This window comes from Rosa rugosa, chromosome 1 (genome assembly GCF_958449725.1).
Source record: "Rosa rugosa chromosome 1, drRosRugo1.1, whole genome shotgun sequence".
Taxonomy (NCBI): Eukaryota; Viridiplantae; Streptophyta; class Magnoliopsida; order Rosales; family Rosaceae; genus Rosa; species Rosa rugosa.
Window position 1 is genome coordinate 57,985,046 of NC_084820.1, and position 19,856 is coordinate 58,004,901.

Below are 19,856 nucleotides of genomic sequence, written 5' to 3' on the forward strand. Positions count from 1 at the left end.
TTACAATCACGTTGGAAAAAAAATACAATGAACTTAACAAAATAAACAAAACAAAAATTTAACTCTTATTAAAGAGTCCCTTCCACTTATCAATTTTTCTCCATGCATTGTAAATCCATAATAATTTCCTTAACATCTGATTCCAAAATTATATGAGTAAATTAAGTCACGTTGTCTTGCCACCTGCAATCCCAAAATCATCGCCTAAAACCGCATACCAAATTCTTAAATAGAATGATAGAAATTAAATCATAAAATAGGTAATATGTGATGGGTTAGGGATGGAGGATGAGATGGGATGGGGATGGGGATGGAGAATGAGACATTGTGATGTGTAGTTGTGTTGGGTCGCTTTAGCACTTGGGTTGGGGTCTCATACGTCGCTTTCTCTCTCATAAATAAGGAGAAAGCAAAAACTTAGTGAGAGAGAGAGAGAAGGAAGCAAAAGGAAAAAAGAAAAATATATTGAAAATAGCACCACCACCTCTTCACACAGTTCAGTGTCCTCTCAGTCTGTCAGTCTCAGCAGACCCCTTTCCTTTCTCTCTCGAGCGGGAAAAATATTACTTAATTAATGTAGTACTATTAACAACAAACAAACAAAGCTCCCCCTCTCTCTCTCTTACTTTCTCTATCTCCCTCCCTCTCTCTCTCTAAAGTCTCTAGCTTTCTTTTCTTCCCTAGCTTTGCTAGCTCAGATTCTCTCCAAACCCTTATCTCTAGCTCTCATTTCTTCTCCAAAAAGGACCATGGCTGTTGCGTTTGAAGGCTTCTCCATCCGGTAAGCTTACTTGCGTTTGTTTTCTCAAGGCTCTGTCCATCGTTCTTTGTTTTTTGCCATCGTTCTCAAGGCCCTGATCCATTTCGTGTGTTTTAGGGAGTACGCGGCGAAGATGAGGACCGCGGACGTGTTCAAGTGCTGTCCCTTCGTCGACGACGATCATGATGATAAAGTTATGAGCAAAGAGCAAGCCGAGTCCTTGTTACCTCCGATCACTGTCACCAAGTTCAAGCTGTGGTCCCATGAGCTCGACCGCATCAAATCCAACCTTCAACCCCAAGAGGAGACTATCCTCACCCTCACCAACAAAGAAAGCGCCGAAGAAATTCCAACCAACGACCATCAATTCCCTGCCGTGCCTGAACGACATGAGGAGGTTGAGGTGGCGGAGAAAGCACCGGGGTCGTTTCTTTGCCCTGTTTGCAAGGATTTCGAAGGGGCGAGTGTCAATGCCGTCCACGAGCATGTCGATAGGTGTCTTGTTCACACGTCTAGGGAGGAGCGGAGGCCGGTGAAGAGAGGAGGCACCGCCAAGGCGAAGTCCAAGGCCCCCAAGAAGAGATCCATCGCTGAGATTTTCGCTGTGGCGCCGCCGATGCCAACTGTTGATGAGACGAATGAAGATGAAGTTAGTGAGAACGAAGAAGACGAAGATCAACAGCTTGTTGTTTGTACTACTACAAAACTAAAGGCGAAGAAGGTTAAGAAAAGAAAGAAAGAGAAGAGTGTAGTACTCTTGGAAGAGAACAACAATTTCAACAAGAAGATTAACAAGAAGAAAAACAAGGTACGTGATTTTTCCATAAAATTATGCTATCATTTAGCTTTGATTTTGAGTAGTTATTGGGTGTTTGATTTTTCATGATTCATAAACAAGAATTGTTGGTTGATTATTTACTGTTGGGGTGGTTAATTGATTGCTACAATATTCTCTCCACTGGCTTCTTCTGCTCCCTTCTGTTTAACACTTTGTGCATAAAATTACTGGTCAAAAGGCTGCAGAAAAACACTGCAATACGTTTGAGGCAGTGAGTGGTGTTGGGGTTGTGATTGTACTACACAGCCATAGGTGTCGACTTCGCGATGAAAAAGTTAAAAAAACAGTATCAATTAAGAGATTTGTTTTGTGGGGATGGTGCTCCAGCTGGTGCTCAGTACGGCATGGGCAGAAACATAGAGCTTTTATATAGGTTCATGGAGAGTTCTTTGTCCTAGCTTGCTGGTTTAGCATTCCAAGTGTATGATGTGTTTCCTAGCTAGCCTAATAATGCTGTTCCTTCGCCGCTGTTAATCTTTTGGAGAAGATGTAATCATAGTCATTTGGGTTTGATCAGATGGCTAGCTAGTATTTGATATGGTATTGATACATGGGATATGAATTGTATAGAAGTTGAAGACTGAGAACTGGGGATCTAGAGTTTTAACTTTATAGTTTAATGGGTTAGTTCATGATCTTCTGGAGATGCAACACCAGATTCATGGCCAGCGTATCATTAGTAATTTGTCTGGTGATATTGGCAGTTGTTTTTTGTTTGATCTTCTTGGTAGTTGCTAGAGAAGACTAAGGAGAGTACACATTGGTGTTTGTCTGTTCATTCATTTTAGAGCTTCTCGTAGGCTTTCGGACTAATTACATTGTGGCCAGACATAAGAGGAACAACACCAAACACTAACTGTATACGTCTTTGAGCATTGGACAGTTAAATGGGAAGGGCTGAGATGTTGGTATTGACAGTTTTGGTATCTTCCACCATTTCGACTTCTGAAACCATAGACATCCATTTGTTTATTATTTTATGTGTTCGAAGGGCATGTAGGGGCTTGTAGATGATGCAGGTGGAAATGAGTGTACTGATAATTTGGAGCTGAAATTCCAGATATATATGGGTGTGATTTGCATGCCTAATTTTGTCACCCTCTTAGAGTTCTATGACTAGAAGAACAAAACATATTTATCACATGAACTTTATCTTATTTACCGGAGCTTATTCTACCTATGTTAGCTGTTTGGCTGGATGATCTTTCTTGTGATCTTGGAATCATGTCAGAAATTAGAGAGATTGAATGGGTGTTTGTCTTTGAATCTGGAGCCGCTTCTTGGTTTTGCATTGTCTTAATCTTTCTGGCATGGCCTGGTAATTCAGAAGTAACCATAGAACGATATTTTAGGACAGAAGATCCAATTGTCTGATTATTTTAAAATAGTGATTATCATATATGGATATTTTGTCATAAGGAAATCTTAATTGGAAGCAATGATGGGAATTCTAAATATTGAAATTTTGAAGCAACAGTGGTGACTGAGATGTGGTGATCGGGAACCATCTCATCTGAAGTTTATCTAGCTAGTGGTTAATATATGTGACAGATGGCCAACATATATGTTTTTCTTACTTGATCCTCTTGAGAAGGGACCCATTCTGAGAGAAACATTGACACTATTGGAGCCTAGCTTGGTTGCTCTTACATGCTGCGAAGTCCATTGTCCATAAAGGATTACTGCATGTGACAATTTTGAACTTTTGATTGATACAATTGGTTTGGACAAGGACAGCATGTGTTGATTGATTACTGCATATGAACCCGCTATACTTCTGGTGTGAAACTGATTGCATGTGTTGGCAACTCCTTTAGGTGGATTTATACATCCACTCATGAGTCATGACATGTTACGCTATACTTCTGGTATGAAACTGTTTGCATATGAACCCGCTATACTTTTGATATGAAACTGATTGCATGTGAACCCGCTATACTTCTGATATGAAACTGATTGCATGTGTTGGCAACTCCACCTCCTTTAGGTGGATTTATACGTCCACTCATGACATGTTAGAGACCTTTATAGTGGAGTTGGATATGCCATATGATTTGCAATGAGTTGGCTGAATTTTGAGACTGCTTGATGGTAGACATATGGTTGGAATGAATCAAGTGCATGATTCATGAGTTCATAAGATCTATTTAATCGAAATTATCAGCCTGCTGTTGAAAATTCAAGGCAGTTAATAACTCTGGCTGGGTCATTCTTTGGTTTGTGAATACTTCAAAGTTTGACAGCGTTATAGAGTTAAATGGAATCTTTATGTGCCAGTCAATGTTGCCTTTTTTTGTACGTTGATAAGCTGCACCATGAAGCTAGGAATGTTCGTATGTTATTGAAAAACTTTGTTCATCTTTTGTTGTTTGTTCATTGGCATTTAATAAAACCAAGGCAAACTTTTGCTTGCATTGTGCTATAATTATGAAATTGATTGTGCAGCTTTAATCTCTTTTCTCCTTCTTTATGTTTAATCCCAGATATATATATCTGTGTGTGTGTGTGTGTGTGTGTGTGTGGAAGAATATACAAGGGAAACTTAATCCCATGGCTTTAATTAAGTATATAAATGCAGTTGCAGTCTAAATTACTTGTTCATTTAGCCTAGTACAGTCTCTTCGCACACAAGATATATATTGATTAATAAATCGATTGATTCTATTTCTTGTATTTTCTATAGTATAATTGAATGCTTAAGATCAAAGCAAAGTTATATAATTTAACCTGAAAGCAAATGTATAACTGCACCATACGGAGATAAAATGAGAGAGATGAGCAAGGATTATTGTGGTGTGGACATTGTCGAAGAGAAAGACCAAAAGCAACTGTCGTAACTCCCTTAAATACAGAAATAGAGGGTAGTGTTAGGGGGAAGAGGCTAGGAAAACCAAACATAACTGTTCGAGTGAATATAAACATTTTATTTTCTCCTTTCGGTTGTTGGCTTTCTCATTGATAATCAACAAGAGGCCAATAATAAGTCTTTGGTTTCGGGTATATTTGCTACACAACTACCAGTTTTCAACGAAAGTTGGAGATTGGTAATCTCCCTATACTATTTATATACTTCACATAAGTAGCTTCTGAAGAAGTTAATGTCCTTTCTTGACTAATAAATTGTACTAGCATCTTTCTCCTAAAGCTATAGGAAGAGACTACTGCTTCTTATACTGTATTAAATTTATTTAGTAGGATAATGACTTTAATATGCTTGATTTCGTTTTAATAAGACCAAGGACTTGGGCTATATATAAATTTGATACTTTTGACTTTTGACCTTCAGACTATGATGTTATTGGGTTTTAAGAAAGTATCATTTGCAAAGGTGTAACAACTTCCTTTTTTGATTCAGGAAAATTCTTGCAAACTCAAACAGAAAACTCCAGTCAATTTTGCCAAAAAACTGCATAAGAAGGTTGCAATAGATATTTCTGATGCTGTGACTGGCCGTGCAAAGACACCAAATGTGAAATATTTATCTACACAGAAGAGAAAAGTAGATCAAACATCCAAATTTATTCCTAAGCAGAAAAAGCCAATGTTTACCACTCGCAGTATTCTCAAGAATCGTGTTCTTTGTGGGCAGAACACTACATTTTACAGAATGGAAGGTGATAGTCAAGAAAATACTTGTGGTTTTCAACATTCAAGAAGGCATGTCAAGTTTTCTGGCAAGGATGACATACTTGGTCCAAAAAAGAATGAAAAATCTTCATTTGAGCATAACTTTTTTTCTGATACATTAGCTAGTTCATCAGAGAAGGATCAGTCTGCTGACAGTGATAAAGAAGCAGCCCCAATTGAGGTTGACAGAAGAGAAAACAATGTTTCTGTCAGCACAGATAATGGAATTGAGGCTTGCAGTAAACCTGGAAGGAAAGAAAATCCTGAACTTCTTGATCACGTTGGTTTACCAAGTTTTCTTAGGCCGCATATAACTAGTCAAGAAAAAGCAAAGCATTTGGCAGAGAAACCTGTACCAGCAAGTAAAGTTGCTGCAACTCCAGATAATAATTTGCACATGTTCAGTCAAGGCTACCTGACCGCTGCACGTGAACCTGCATATGCTGGCATTCCTAGGCTGATATCTGCTCTAGAAGATTCCTGCATAAAAACTCAAGGAATTACGGTTTCCAGAGCTTTTGGTTCCAGCGGCAAGATGATTGATCATTTTGTGCATCCTATCCATGGAGTTTCTGCACTGAGTTCAAAGGAAAACACAGGAGCATTTTTCGAACCTTCTATACATAATTTCATTTCAAATGAGAATGTAAAAGGGAGGATTCAGTTTCTGTCACCATCTGAAAGAGACAGAATTAGTGATCATGGTCTGCACTACCAGTCCATACGTCCTCCTATGGACGTAGTAGGTGACTCATATCCATTTCCGCAGTGGAAACAAAGACCAGTTACCTTTACGGAAAGGCTTTTGGATGATAAGTTTTATGGTTTGCCTCTCAATTCACATGGTGAGCTAATACAGTTTAGTTCAAGGGGTGGTAGTGGATTTGACCAGCTGGGGAAGTTGAATACTGTAGCTGGATCCTCCAGTAGCTTACCTGCATACAACCAGCATTTTGTTGAGAGAGAAGTTCCAAGAGACAAGTTAAATTTGTTTCCAATGCAGAATTATGTTAGAGAGAATTGCAGTTCACATTTTCCAGATAGATTAGGTGTTACTTACTTTGGAAGTGCTCAAAGACCAGATGTGCACCAGCTTGATTTTGGGAGCAGAATCAGCCACTCTTTTCATCCGCTTCATTCAGACCTGAACGCATTCAGCATCTCTAGCACTAGATGCAGACAGTTTAACCAGGTACAGAATGACAACATAGGCATAGGCGGAATGATTCCTAAGGAAACTTCATGTCCCATGTCGCTGAACATGAATCAACCAACAATGCGGTTAATGGGAAAAGATGTTGCAATTGGTAACAGTAGCAGACAAATTCATGGGTTTGAGGATGGAAAGCTTTGGATGGATAAGGAAATTATAGCTGAGCATTGTCCTTCAAGTAATGCCTTGCTGAATTCTTCATTGAAGCAGAATTTCCATCAGAATTGCTATCCACCCACAACATCAGCAAAGTTGAAAGAAACTGTATCGCAGTCCTTAGGAATTTGCAGTGAACAGGCTCCACAATCAAATTTACGGATGAAAGCTCCAGAGTTCAGGTTTCCTCACCCTTACCAGAAGTGGCAAAGTGGCTCTGGGTTTGAGCATGGCAGCCATACCGCCTCCAGAAGTCCAAGTTCTAGTTTACTTCATTTCTCTCAGTCACCAAATTCACCTGCATTGTTCAATGGGGAACACAATTTTTGTGCACCGTTCATATCTAGAACTGAATCTCTACAATCTCAACTGTTTGGTTCTCAGCTACCTGTATTATCTACTCCGCAGATTACCTATGAGCATGGGATTTTAAGACCTGCTGAAACCAGTTGCAAGCAGCATCCACCTCATTTTAGAAAATCAGCATTTGACTTCCCTTTCCTAAATCCAGAATGTAGAGAAAATGTCCAATCATCATGGTTTCAGAACTCCTCTAAGGCTGGCCTGCCCCCTTGGTTGTTGCACGCAACGCTTCAGCAAAACCCGCCAATTACAGCTCCTCAGGTTTTTCCAAATACTGCTAGCAAACACCTTCATCATATCATGCCCAGAAAGAACATTTTTAATGCCCCTTCCATGCATTATTCATCTGAAGTTTCTCATTCACAAGTGAAGAGGTCACCAGTTCCTCAGACTGCGGTTCTGCCTCAGCATGTTCAAGTCATTCCAGATGAAAGTCCCAGTTCTGCCATGATAGACATGAGCTACAGGAACAGAATGAATGTCAAAGACAGAATGAAACCAAAACCTTTTGGTATCGAAGACCCTTATCCCTGTAAGAGAACCAAGAGATTAGCAGTTGATTCAACAAACCCTCCTAACATAATCGACTTAGAAGTGCAAGAAAAGTCACGTGTTGTGGCAGGATTGTCGTCAAGCGGGGACTTCATTGATGAAATGCAGTCAAATTTCAGAGCACTTGACCTTGAATCTAGTCAGAAGCAGGTAAGTGTTTCAGAGTGCCTCCTAAATGAAACTCAAAAGGATGGATTTGAAAGTTTCCGCATTGAGTCTTCCAAAGTGGATGATGTAGGAAGATCAGGTCCCATTAAACTATCTGCAGGAGCTAAACATATCATAAAACCTATTCAGAATGTGGATCAAGATAACTGCAGGCCAATTCATTCAACTATCCCTTTTGTTGCAGTAACAAATCGTTGTACAGAACCAGAACCTCAGAAGAAATCAACAAAGATCTACAAGTTCTAAGGGTAAGTCCTATCAACCAAAACTATTTTTGCTTACTCATCATCATTTTACCTGTTATTTTTTCTTTAACAAACATATATCTCTTTGTGAATTAACAGGTGTTCCACTTGAAGTACCAACTCCGACACTTTCCAATTAACTGCTGAAAAACTTTTGGATTTTAGCATGCATCTTTCTTCTGTAGTCAGGTATTCTCCATGTAACATCTGTGAAATACGGCATTATAATTTTGGGATATTGGCTTTAATCATATAAGCACCTTACTATATAGTTCTTTTCAAACTTCATCCTTCTACCGGGTGATTAAGCATGTTTGGTCCAATTGAAAAAGATGAGTGTGTTGTTACCGTTGTTAACACAAAATGTTTTGAAGCAATTCTAGGATATTGGTTATAACCAGAGTCCACAAAAGAGACGAGTAGTGATACCTTAGTTGTAGCTTTTGGTTGTCCTAAAGCAAATTTGGCATACAATACAAGGACAATTCTGTGGCGGATTTTTAAGACTTCCTTCCAGGCGAGAGGAAGAAGCCCGCATTGTTTGCCGGTTACCTCTGTGTTAGCATTAGACTGGAATTCATCAAACACCTTGTTCTAACCCACAATTCCTGAATAAACACTTAAAAGGGACTAAAAGCCTCTTTTAGGCATACAGTTTGCCTCCAAGCGCTGCAAAACATCAGTGACTGATAGAAATTTCACTCTAAACTCTGGCACCCCTTTATATTCACCATTGCATTAATACTAATCAACTTGAGGTGTAAAATGGATCATGCCTAGCATGACTCCTTTCGTGCTACGCGATCTGGTGTGGTATGACGCAATTTTGTGCTCTGGTTCTGAAGTGCTTGTCTCATATATATTCCGGCCTAATATAAAGATGACCGTGTTGTCATGCTGTAAGTTGCAGAACAACAGGAAATGGCAATGTGTTTGATCAAATGCTTGGCATCAAATCACATATGAGGGAGATGTTGTGATCCAATTTTGTGTAGTATGTTTGATCAATAATTTAAGAGAGTCAAATCACGATTATTGTCCCAAATTCAATTTCCACACGAGTCTTGTCTTCCCTGTAGGGAAGTGTTCTGTGCTCTACCACCACCCATTTCGTGCTCGTATGGTTGAAATTATTTGTTTTACACCCCTAATTTGAAGTGGAAGGGGCCAAAGACCTTTTTTTTTTCTGATTTAAAATTCTAATTGAAACTCAATTAATGACATACTGCCCCAGGTTAATAAGAAACTGGGAGGCATCGATCTATCTGTTGTATATTTCTGTGTTTGATTGAAAGCATAACTGCTATTTCATGCTTGTAGCAGGAATGTACATTGATCGATGTTAGTTTCTGCTACATATTCTATAAAGAGAGAAGAATTCTATTAGTTCAATCTTTTACAGAAACGAAGAACTTGCATATACATAAAGACTGGCTCATATTCATCTGAGATACGCTGCATGTCTTTCCTTATAAATTGGATCTTCTCAGTGCTTCCTAGCTTCTCTTTCAGCCTGCAAAGTAAATTAACCCCCAGAAGTCAATAAACACTCATGAACCGGCCAGAGATAAGACATATGCAAGTTATATATATTGAATCGTATGAATATATATATTTGGTTGATTAATTTGTCTGCATGTACCGCTTTGACGACCCTCTCCAAAGCCTCTGGTCCATGGTGATCGATAAAACGCTCTACCGACTTCCTTCCATCGAGGCTCAACATTTGGATAACCTTCTTCTGTCCCTCTGGGTGTTTTGATGATGACGATGAGCTCCAATTGCTATAGTCCCCGGGCTTCACATATTTTCTCACAATATTCTCATAAACATAGGCTGCCCCGTTGAATATTGGCAACACCAGCCAGATGCAGAACAATAGCTTCATATATGGCCATATTGGAATCCTGCACTCAATTTTCCAATTAACATATATATAGTACTACGTACTTTCATTAAATCCATGCATGCTTGTAAAATTGGAATTAATAATCAGTTGTGATAAATTAATTAACATACCAAGCGAGGACTTTCCAACAGAAGAGCTCGAATAATGTGATCAAAGAATATAACACCCAATATGTAAGCCACTGCTGATCGTCTAGTGTAGAAGCGCTCTCTATTGCTCTCATTGTTGCATATCTGTGTATGTATATTTCATCCATCGATCAGAATTAATACTACTAGTCCTCATCCTACCTTGATATTGTAGCCTTGCTTTAAGGCTTTAACTGATCGATAGTGGTTTTCTAATAAACATTAAGATATAGATTTTTGGGGGAGGGAAGAGGGGAGGGGTTTACTTACAAAGGATAAAGAAGTGTCACTCCGGGCCTGCAGGATCAAAAGTAAAAAATCAGAATATATGTATACTACTTTTTTTTTTTTTGTCAGAAATTCATAGTCATGCATGTTATTGTTGGGATTTTTTTGGATAGAATTTTCCAGAGGTTCAACATCAAATATACCCTAAACTTGCAATATGTACAGTTTAGACTATCTAAGATCGACGGGAATATATAAAACAGATAGGTCTAATTTATTTTTATTTTTCGCATGATACGTACCCGATTAGTCTATCCAAATTCTTGGCAATCGCTGCAAGAACACCCATGTTGATGAAAGTGCTGTAGTTGTCTCTGATCTCACAAATTATTAAGCCCTGCAATATTGTCCTGATTATGAGACAAGATCGGTCGGATAATAGTGATGTGTGTGTGTATTATATGTCTAATATTTATATATGCATGTTGAGTCTGTTGACAAAGCCAAGTAAAGAATTTTCGCTTTATGACCAAAATCTAATCCCAATCATACAGATACCTTACCTTTCTTTCTCTTGCAAACTTTCAAGCTACTTTTGAAACATCCTCTTACGTGGTTCTTGTTTACCTCTTGGAAGAGCAATACAAACGTCGTGATACTAGGTTAAGTGCTGGAGTGCTGCACGCTAAATGGCGAGAGTTCTTCCCTTTTATCTTATTTCTTTTTGGGAGACACTTAACAACTATTTATTCATAAGCTAAGGTGCATCCATTTTTATTTTTTTATGGGAGCCTTTTTTTGACAAATAATTGGTCAATGACAGTGTATCCATTTTTGTGTTTTTTATAGGTGTTTTTTTGCCGGCAAAACATCTATCAATGAACACACTTTATAATTATAGTTTATTGAGTTCGTCGGAAAAGTTGAGTTTTCTTATTTCTTATATATCTATGTGAATCTTTTAGCGACAAAATGTTCATTGAAAATTATTGTGCATCCCTGTTTATTATGTTTTTATGGAAAGATTCTTACGGACAATAATTCATGGGTATATGTATGTTTCTTTTTATATAATCTTTTTGGGGGCTTGGGGCTCATTCAGTTGGTGGTCATAGGTGCAGACCTAATCCTCCTAGGCCTATGGCCAGTTCTAGCCAAGGTTCCGGTCAAAGATCACTATTGAGGGATCTCACCCTCTCGGCTCCATGTGCTTGCTCGGGCTTTGGTTTCCTTTAACCTGTTTTACGGGCTCATACCAATATGGCAACATAGACCAGAGATACCACCTGAAGCAGTCGGAAGTAACCTGGGTTTACAAGCGATAAACCCTAAAAGACATAGTTCTGGAATCCACCAGATAAATAGAGAAAATCTCTAAATTTTATTAAATTTGATATGATAAACTGATTTTAGTACAAAGCATAATTGTGCTTAAATAGACATCCAAAACCCTAAATTATATTCTAACAAGAAATCTTAAAGAATCCAAATTAAAAAGGAAACTAAAAACCTAAAATAAAAAAATTCTAAAACAAATGTAAAACTAGCCTAAAAGTATTAAATCCCGAATCGGATAATTAAGACGGTATATTTTGGCCTAAATCTGATAGGGCTCACTAAAGCTTTAAGATCTCGTCGTTCTCATTCTGGAAATGTATCATGAGTCTCAAACGGACATTCTGGCCAAAATTTACTCCAATCTGAATCACAATCAAAATCTGACTTTTTGCACGAGTAACCCGAAAAGTCCAAAACCAAATCTTCTTGAATATTCCAGTGGCTAGTAACTTCATTTCGCGTGAGTTACCTATTCTCCAATCACTCTTCTTGATTTTACGCCGCTTCTTTGCTTTTATGGTTTTCTGACTAAATCGGGTCCATTCTTGTCCTACATCAGTACAACAACTATTTGAGCCGAAGAATAACATGGATGGGAGTTCCAAACATGAACTCATTGACTCATTGGCAAATATAGGCGTACAACAACTATCTGAGCCAAAGAATAACATGGGAGTTCCAAACATGAAGCCATTGGTAATCTGTATGTTTTTCATTAATATGGTAATACTCAACCATGGTGTCGCGCTACAAGACATTTTCAATGCGAGATTGCAATAAGATCACCAGTTGCGAAACTGTGATATCCCCTACATGGGAGTTGGGTCACACACATACCCGACCCTTCCCTCATGAAATGTGCGCAACTCTATTAGATAATTACCGACAAAAAATCCAGTTTTTTTTTTTCTTTTTCTTTCCCTAATAACTAGTATTTTAAAACTGCTAATTAATATCTCTCAAACTGTTTAACAAACTAAAAAAATATGTCATGTTCCTACAACATCAGATGAAATAGAAAGAACAACAAACAAAACCGCAGGACCAAATAAACCCGACCTTTTTTTTTTGAGAATGAAATAAACCCGAACCTTGTAGACCCCAAACTCCAAACGGAAAACTATAAACAAAACTCATATAAATGGCCAATTTGGTTTTGCAGTCTCATACCAACAAAGAACAAGGTACAACAACTATATGAGCCAAAGAATTGTTAAGAGTATAGGAGAGAAAGGAGAGTGCAGCATGATGAACACGTGTCGTGATCTGCTGCAGTTTGTTACACCAGTAATAGAGATCGAGTGGTATAAATAGTCATGCTTAGCTACTTTCAGTTAGTTGACAAATGTACGATTACCAAAGTTCAATCCCAATTGCTTCTCTGTTTTCTCTCTCTCTGCTTTTCCTTCGTCTTCTTCCTCCTCTCTCTGGTTCTAGGGTTTTCAATCGCATCATCACTACTCCATAATTTCCAACATGGTATCAAAGCCCATGGCATCCTGATCATCAAGCTATCCACTGCAAGCTCTCCGCTCAAACTCGTCGTCAAGCTATCCACTGCAATTTCGATCCGATCCGCCATCGAAAGCCTAAGTTCCTCTTCTTCTATCTTTGTTCTTCCAGTTCTTTGCTCAAATTACCAATAGAAAATCATTACTGTTCAAGATATTACTCAAGAATCAAGCAAAGTTAACAAGAAAAATATCATATATCGGTGAAAGAAATCAGATTCTCTACTCATAGATCTACTATTCTGTTCTTGCTTTGTGGAAATTGGTTCATGAATCAAGATTTGGGGCTATTTTCATAGCAATTTGTGTGGCTCATACCTATTGAGCGTTTTGTGGCTATCCTCTGTAGCTGTTTGTCGAGGTTCAAGATTCAGTCTTTTAGATCATTCTTCTCTCAGATCAATGGCGTTTCCCACTCAGACCTGCAACACTATCTCCGTCAGATTGGATGAGACAAATTACCCAACTTGGGTATTTCAGATGAAACATTATCTAAGGGGGCATGGTCTACTAAAATGGGTGGATGGATCTCATCCATGTCCTCCAAAATTCATTGTTGGTACTGATGGTTCTCTCATAGCAAATACTGAAGCTTATGAAAAATGGCTGCAACAAGATAGTTTCATTATCTCTATTATTACCAACGCTCTCTCTGCTGAGGCTCTGACATTGGTAATTGGTTGTGAAACTTCAATGGAGGTATGGATCACTCTCAAAAAAACATTATGCAACAAATTTTCTGAATTTCACATTATGCGATTGAAGTCTACTTTGCAAAATATCAGAAAAGGTGCAGATTCAATAGACAAGTATTTGTTGCGCTTCAAAAGTGTTAGAGATCATTTAGTTGTTGTTGGTATTATCAGATCAAGATATTAAAAGTTTGATTCTTGCTGGTCTCCCTAGTGAGTATGGTCACACTAGACAAATTATAAGAGGGAAAAGTTCCATAAGTATGGAAGAAGTGAGATCATTGCTCTTATCCGCTGAATTTGAGATTGAATTAAAGCATAGGGCAATGTCTTTAGCACTCTTAACAGCTATGATGGCTCACAATCACATTTTTGGTGGAAATTCTTCTTTACCATGTGCACCACAATGGACTGATTCTTATATTACTACACCGTATAATTGTTCCATTGCTATTGGAATGTCCAATCCTAATGCATATAATGCGCCTACCATGCCTAGTGGTGTCACTCAGCTCGGTGTATATAATGCCTTTCCTGGCAATGCAAAATCTCAAATTGGGTATGCAATTCCATCTACTACAATGACATCTAGTATGGGTTCTTTTAGTGGTTATCAAGCTCAGAGTGGTGGTGGCCCATCTATGCCATATATTGGTTATCAGCAGCAAGGTTTCTCTCATAATAACAACAACTACAGTGTTGTGTCACAAAAGTAAAAGGGGAATCACCCTCAGACTCGTGCACCAAAATTCAGGCCCCAGCAAAATGGGTTCAACAATTCAAACTCTGATGGTGGATACACTGATCCTAGCTTTCCAGTCAACAGAGGCATAAGTAACAACAACAGAGCTAATGGTAACATGAATGACAGTGCAAAGCCGAGAAATGCAGGTTCTTCCCTCAGCAATCCTATTGTATGCCAAATTTGTGAAAAACCAGGGCACAATGCTTTGAAATGTTATTATAAGAATGGTATTGAGGTTTCCAGCTCTACTATTGTTTGTCAAATCTGCAAGGGATCTGACCACATTGGCAAAAGTTGTTTTTACAGGCAACATAACCAACAATTTTCAGGAATAGAAAGACCAATAGTATCTAAAATGGCAGGCTCAGCTGTTTCTAAAAGTTCTACAATTGACACAGAGAAGAGTCAAGTTGGTGCAGCACCTAAAGCTTTGTCTGCTTCCATCTGCAATCAACCAAAGCCGTCCTCCATTGTTACTCAGCTAAATAACAATGCTTTTCCATCACAAGTCAAGCCTCTCCCATTTGCACACGCATCTCCATTATTAGTTCCATGCACATCCAATAACGGGTACAAGCCCCACAAGGGGAATGATGTAAGATGGGAAGCTATCCAAGCTGTTCGAGATCATGATGGGATGCTGGGTTTGAATAATTTCAAGTTGTTGAACGGACATCTAATGAATTGCAGACAAGCTTGTGAGTCTATGAATTTGTGGCAATCACTTCCTCTCATTCCTCCCGGCTGAAAACACATTCTCTCTTGTTCAGCCATTCTCTGCTGCAACCTAGTGCTTGGGGATCCCAGCACTAGTTTGAGGGGGGATGTTAAGAGTATAAGAGAGAAAGGAGAGCGCAGCATGATGAACACGTGTCGTGATCTGCTGCAGTTTGTTACACCAGTAATAGAGATCGAGTGGTATAAATAGTCATGCTTAGCTACTTTCAGTTAGTTGACAAATGTACGATTACCAAAGTTCAATCCCAATTGCTTCTCTGTTTTCTCTCTCTGCTTTTCCTTCGTCTTCTTCCTCCTCTCTCTGGTTCTAGGGTTTTCAATCGCATCATCACTACTCCATAATTTCCAACAAGAATAACATGGGAGTTTCATACATGAAGACGTTGATCATTTGTTTGTTCTTCATTAGCATGGTGACACTCGACCATGGCGTTTGAGTCAAAAGGCCATTTCTTCCCCCTAAAATTAGTGATCCCTGCAGAAAAGCCGAAAGACCACTTCTCAGTTGCCATTTCAGCAAAAACAATGGTCTACCAGTGCCTACTAACCCTTTCAAACGTGGTTGCTCAAGTCTTCTTCACCACTGTTGGAGCCGTGGATATCCACTCGCCTAGACATTTGTTGAGAAGCTGAGTTATTTGGGACACCATTGTTGTAATAATGAATCATTGACATTGGGTCCATTTGACATATATGCCCAATGGCGGAACTACGTTGTGCCTGGAATGGCCCTAGCACACCCCCCCCCACAAAAAAAAAAACTTTATCTCTTTTAATATTAGAGCTTTAAGTATGTATATTGTAGAAGGCAAATAACAGTAAATGCCCCAATATGTGTGAAGTAATATTAATACCCTCTAATATGAAGAAAAGAGATATTTCCTTTAAATTGTCACATGTTTCCTAGTAATTTTTTAGTTCCGCCATTGAATATGTTAGTTCTGTGGCGAAAAAAGTAAATGTACGTTGTAGCTTTGATATACTTGGATTTATTCGGTAACTAGAACAAGATCTCTTAGAGCAACTTCAACCCATCTGCTAAATGATCGGTCGAGAGCTCAAAAGAAAATTTTGGTAGATGACATTGCTCTAACCCAATAAATTAAAACTTACATGTATTTGGCATATGTAAACTTCCTGTCAAATTTGACAGATATACCCAAATATGTTATTCTTTAATTTGATTAAATCAATAGAAAGACCCACTAGTGTGATTTAGAAATTTTATTTACTTTTTGTAATTTTTATAAATTTTATGAGTTTACTTTCCTTCAATAAAATTATAAGATATTATTTGAAGCAAACATGTATATAACAGATCGGTTGTAGCAACTTCCATTAAATGTCAAGCCAGCCTTCAAATTTATATTTAACAAAATTCATTAATGGATCAGATCCTCTTAAAGGTGAAATAATGTCGGAGACTTCTACTAATTTTTAGGGTTGGAAGCCACTCAAGCCAGTCTATGGCTCTACGCTGAGGTTATTCATCGAGTTGAAATACGTTTTTCATTAAAAAAAAAAAACGTTTTCGTTTGTGTTATGTAGTTTGATTTGAAATCCAAAAGGTTACTGATGAAAAGTGTAGGTAAAATATATAGAAATCAGTCATTAAATTTTCAAGAAAAAGTTTAATCCAACCCACGGTAACCTTCTGAAAATTATCTGCTTCCGCCCTTGCTTGCACACCATGCATGACATTAATGCCTAACAGAAATTTGACTCTATATATACAGAGGCCCCCCTAGATTAAATCCACCAATGCATGCATGATCTAATATTAATTATTAATTGAGTCAACTTGATCGAGGTGTACAGAAGAACTGGTATTTGATTGAGCAGAAACATTAATGTGCATGTGATCTGCTTCACATGAATCATGCATATATTTACACCAAGACTAGTTCATATTCTGCTGCATGCATATAGTGATAGTTATATATCCAGATCTCTTCAGTGCTTCCTCGCTTCTCTTTCAGCCTGCAAAAAAAATTACCTCCGAATTGAAGTTTATAAACAGTACTCTTAAATGACATAGATGTATTTGAAACACACGCACACATTCTGCAATTAATCAATCAATTTGTACGTACTGCTTTGACGACTCTTTCGAAAGCCTCGGGTCCGTGTTGATCGATAAAACGCTCTACTGATTTCCTTGCATCCAGGCTCATCATTTGGAGGACCTTATTCTGTCCCTCTGGGCGCTTTGATGATGATGAGCTGATAAAATTGATATAGTCACCGGGCTTCACATATTTTCTCACAATATTTTCGTAGATGTAGGCAGCTCCATTGAATTTTGGCAACACCAACCACATGCTAAAAAACAGCTTAAATATGGCCATATTGGAATCCTGCACACCCAAAAATCTCAGATCAATATATTGACGTACTTTAATTCCATTCTTGCAAAATTATATCAATTAGAGTTTAGAACACACACACACATATAAGCTAGAAACGAACATACCAAGCGAGGACTTTCCAACAGAATAGCTCGAATAATGTGATCAAAGAATATAAAACCCAATATGTAAGCCACTGCTGATCGTCTAGTGCAGAAGGGTTCTCTATTGCTCTCATTGTTGCATATCTGTATATATGTTCATCCATCGAGAAGAATTTACGTTAGTCATCCTAGGTTAACTAGTTGTTGCCTTTAATTAATAGTGGTTTACATTTCGTTTCTTTACTTACAAAGGATAAAGAAGTGTAACTCCTGGCCTGCAGATCAAAAAGTAAAAAAAATATCAGGTTAATTCACAAGTATAACGAGTTCAAACAGAAAAATGACAAGTTTTATTTCATTAATGCATCCATATAATTGTCAGACATTCATTTTGTTCATGCATAGATGCATTTTAATTTGGATAGAAATAAATTTCAGGAGTCAAGCATGAAATCAAACAATCTTGCAATATATAGTTTGAACTTGACGCCCGGTGACATAAAGCTAAATACATACCCGATCAATGTATCCAAATTCTTAGCAATCGTTGCAAGAACACCCATGTTGACGAAAGTGCTATAGCTAGCTGATTAAGCCTTCAATGCAAGTTATGAGACATAATTTTGAGGAAAGTAATGGTATGAATTTCTGAGACATATATATATATATATATATATATATATATATATATATTATATATATATATATATATATATATATATATATATATAATATATATATATCTGCGGGTTGAGTCGGTTAACGAAGCCAAGTAAAGAATTGTTTGCTTTGTGAAGAAAACTCTAATAATCTCAATCGTACATATACCTAACTTTTCTTGCAATCTCTTTACTTTTGAAACTTAACTTTTACGCACGTTATCATCATCGAACTTTATATATTTCGGTTTCTAATTTCTTAACCAAACCCCCTTCTATAAGTTTAAACGTACACCGACCTAATTTGTAGACGTTGTAGTTTACTTCTTATATAACTTAATTTAACAAAACTTCTTTTTTTGAGGGAACAGAAATAATTTCATTGATAATAATTATACGACTTTATTAGGTCAAGGTAGAGGGATTGAATGTTACATCCACTGCTCAATTATTCATTACTACAATTCTAAAAACGAAAATTCAAAAAATAAAATCCAAAAAGAAAATGCAAAGGAAAAACAACTAACAACTAAATTATTCCTACACAACTCTAACTCTCCACATTTGCCTTAACTAGCTTGGGGCCTAATGACCATCTTGGTATACCCCTCCACCAGTTACTGCAGTGAACGGCCTTGAATAAGGATCATGTTGAGGCCAGCCCACAACGAGCCCACCAAGAAGCCCAGCTCAAAATCCAGCCCAAGCCAGAGAAATGAGGGAAATTGGGTTGAAATTAAAAAGCCCAGCCCACTTCCACTACCTTCATCCCTGCACCCAGACCGGCATGAATCGGATCCCTAGCGAAGTCGCCGGAGAAGCTGCAAGACAACATCATGTACATGCTATTTCATGTAAAAGATTTAATAATATCTAATCTTCTTTTGAATTTTTAAAAAGTTGAACGACTCATATACATTAAATTGCAAGTTTGAGAGTACCTTTTAGGCATGTGATCGCGTTATGCATAAGTACTATAGCATACAAAAGTTTTTTTTTTTTTTTGTTTTTTCGGTGAACCTTCACTTGACAGTATAAGGAAAATCTATTAGAGTTAAAAAAATATATATTACACCAAAGACGGGGAATAAACCTTGATTTTTATTGAACTTTTAATAAGATGCTAATAAATAGCAAATATAAATGAAACAAGCCAACATTAAAACAAAATAGCTGAAATGCATAACACATATACATGTGTTCGATCTTCTTCATCAGCTAGCTTCAATTATTTCAAAAATCTCTTGTTATTGTGCAGGAATTTAACTAGATGTAACGGATAGTGTTGAAGCTTAATTCATTCGCTAGCTCTGTCGACATTGTTGGTGGAAATTAAAATGATATTGTGATCGATCAAGAGGAAGGAAGTGGCGCCCCTTGAATGAAAGATGTGAACAAGGTGAGTGCTCGCTCTGGTTGGTAGCTTGGAACCTCATGGCCTGCTCCCCTTACTGTGGCAAATACCAACCCCTCGTAACTAATCACATATCCTCCAACCTCGCCGGGGCTAGAGTACCATGGCCGAAATGGAGTC

General features: G+C 37.8%; 3 protein-coding genes and 1 pseudogene across 5 annotated transcripts in view; 1 reads left to right on the top strand and 3 right to left on the bottom strand.

Moving 5' to 3' along the window:
• The first annotated feature begins 526 nt into the window (after nt 1-526).
• On the top strand, nt 527-8,191 carry LOC133725668 (uncharacterized). 3 transcript variants are annotated; one of them, XM_062153009.1, is made up of 5 exons: nt 527-781; nt 878-1,568; nt 4,954-7,659; nt 7,862-7,925; nt 8,022-8,191. In XM_062153009.1, exons 1-4 carry the CDS (start codon nt 750-752, stop codon nt 7,862-7,864), a joined length of 3,432 nt encoding a protein of 1,143 aa, XP_062008993.1. In that variant the 5' UTR covers nt 527-749; the 3' UTR covers nt 7,865-7,925; nt 8,022-8,191. The 3 variants fall into 3 exon arrangements, with proteins under 3 accessions (XP_062008993.1, XP_062008992.1, XP_062008994.1); XM_062153008.1 differs by having other exon boundaries at nt 528-781; nt 4,954-7,925; XM_062153010.1 differs by lacking the exons at nt 527-781; nt 878-1,568 and adding an exon at nt 3,692-3,927 and having other exon boundaries at nt 4,954-7,925.
• A 965-nt stretch (nt 8,192-9,156) lies between these two features.
• LOC133742854 (HVA22-like protein f) lies at nt 9,157-10,616 on the bottom strand. The gene is made up of 5 exons (XM_062170537.1): nt 10,490-10,616; nt 10,230-10,256; nt 9,942-10,064; nt 9,565-9,829; nt 9,157-9,435 (listed from the first exon to the last, which is right to left on the bottom strand). Exons 1-5 carry the CDS (start codon nt 10,534-10,536, stop codon nt 9,409-9,411), a joined length of 489 nt encoding a protein of 162 aa, XP_062026521.1. The 5' UTR covers nt 10,537-10,616; the 3' UTR covers nt 9,157-9,408.
• A 6,363-nt stretch (nt 10,617-16,979) lies between these two features.
• Nucleotides 16,980-18,313, bottom strand: LOC133742864 (HVA22-like protein f; annotated as a pseudogene).
• Nucleotides 18,314-19,405: 1,092 nt separating this feature from the next.
• Nucleotides 19,406-19,856, bottom strand: part of LOC133725671 (serine carboxypeptidase 1-like) — a 13,784-nt gene continuing 13,333 nt past the window's right edge. Inside the window, exon 8 of the mRNA XM_062153013.1 lies at nt 19,406-19,819. Coding sequence (XP_062008997.1) covers nt 19,676-19,819 — 144 coding nt within the window. The 3' untranslated portion in view covers nt 19,406-19,675. The remainder of the gene's footprint in view (nt 19,820-19,856) is intronic.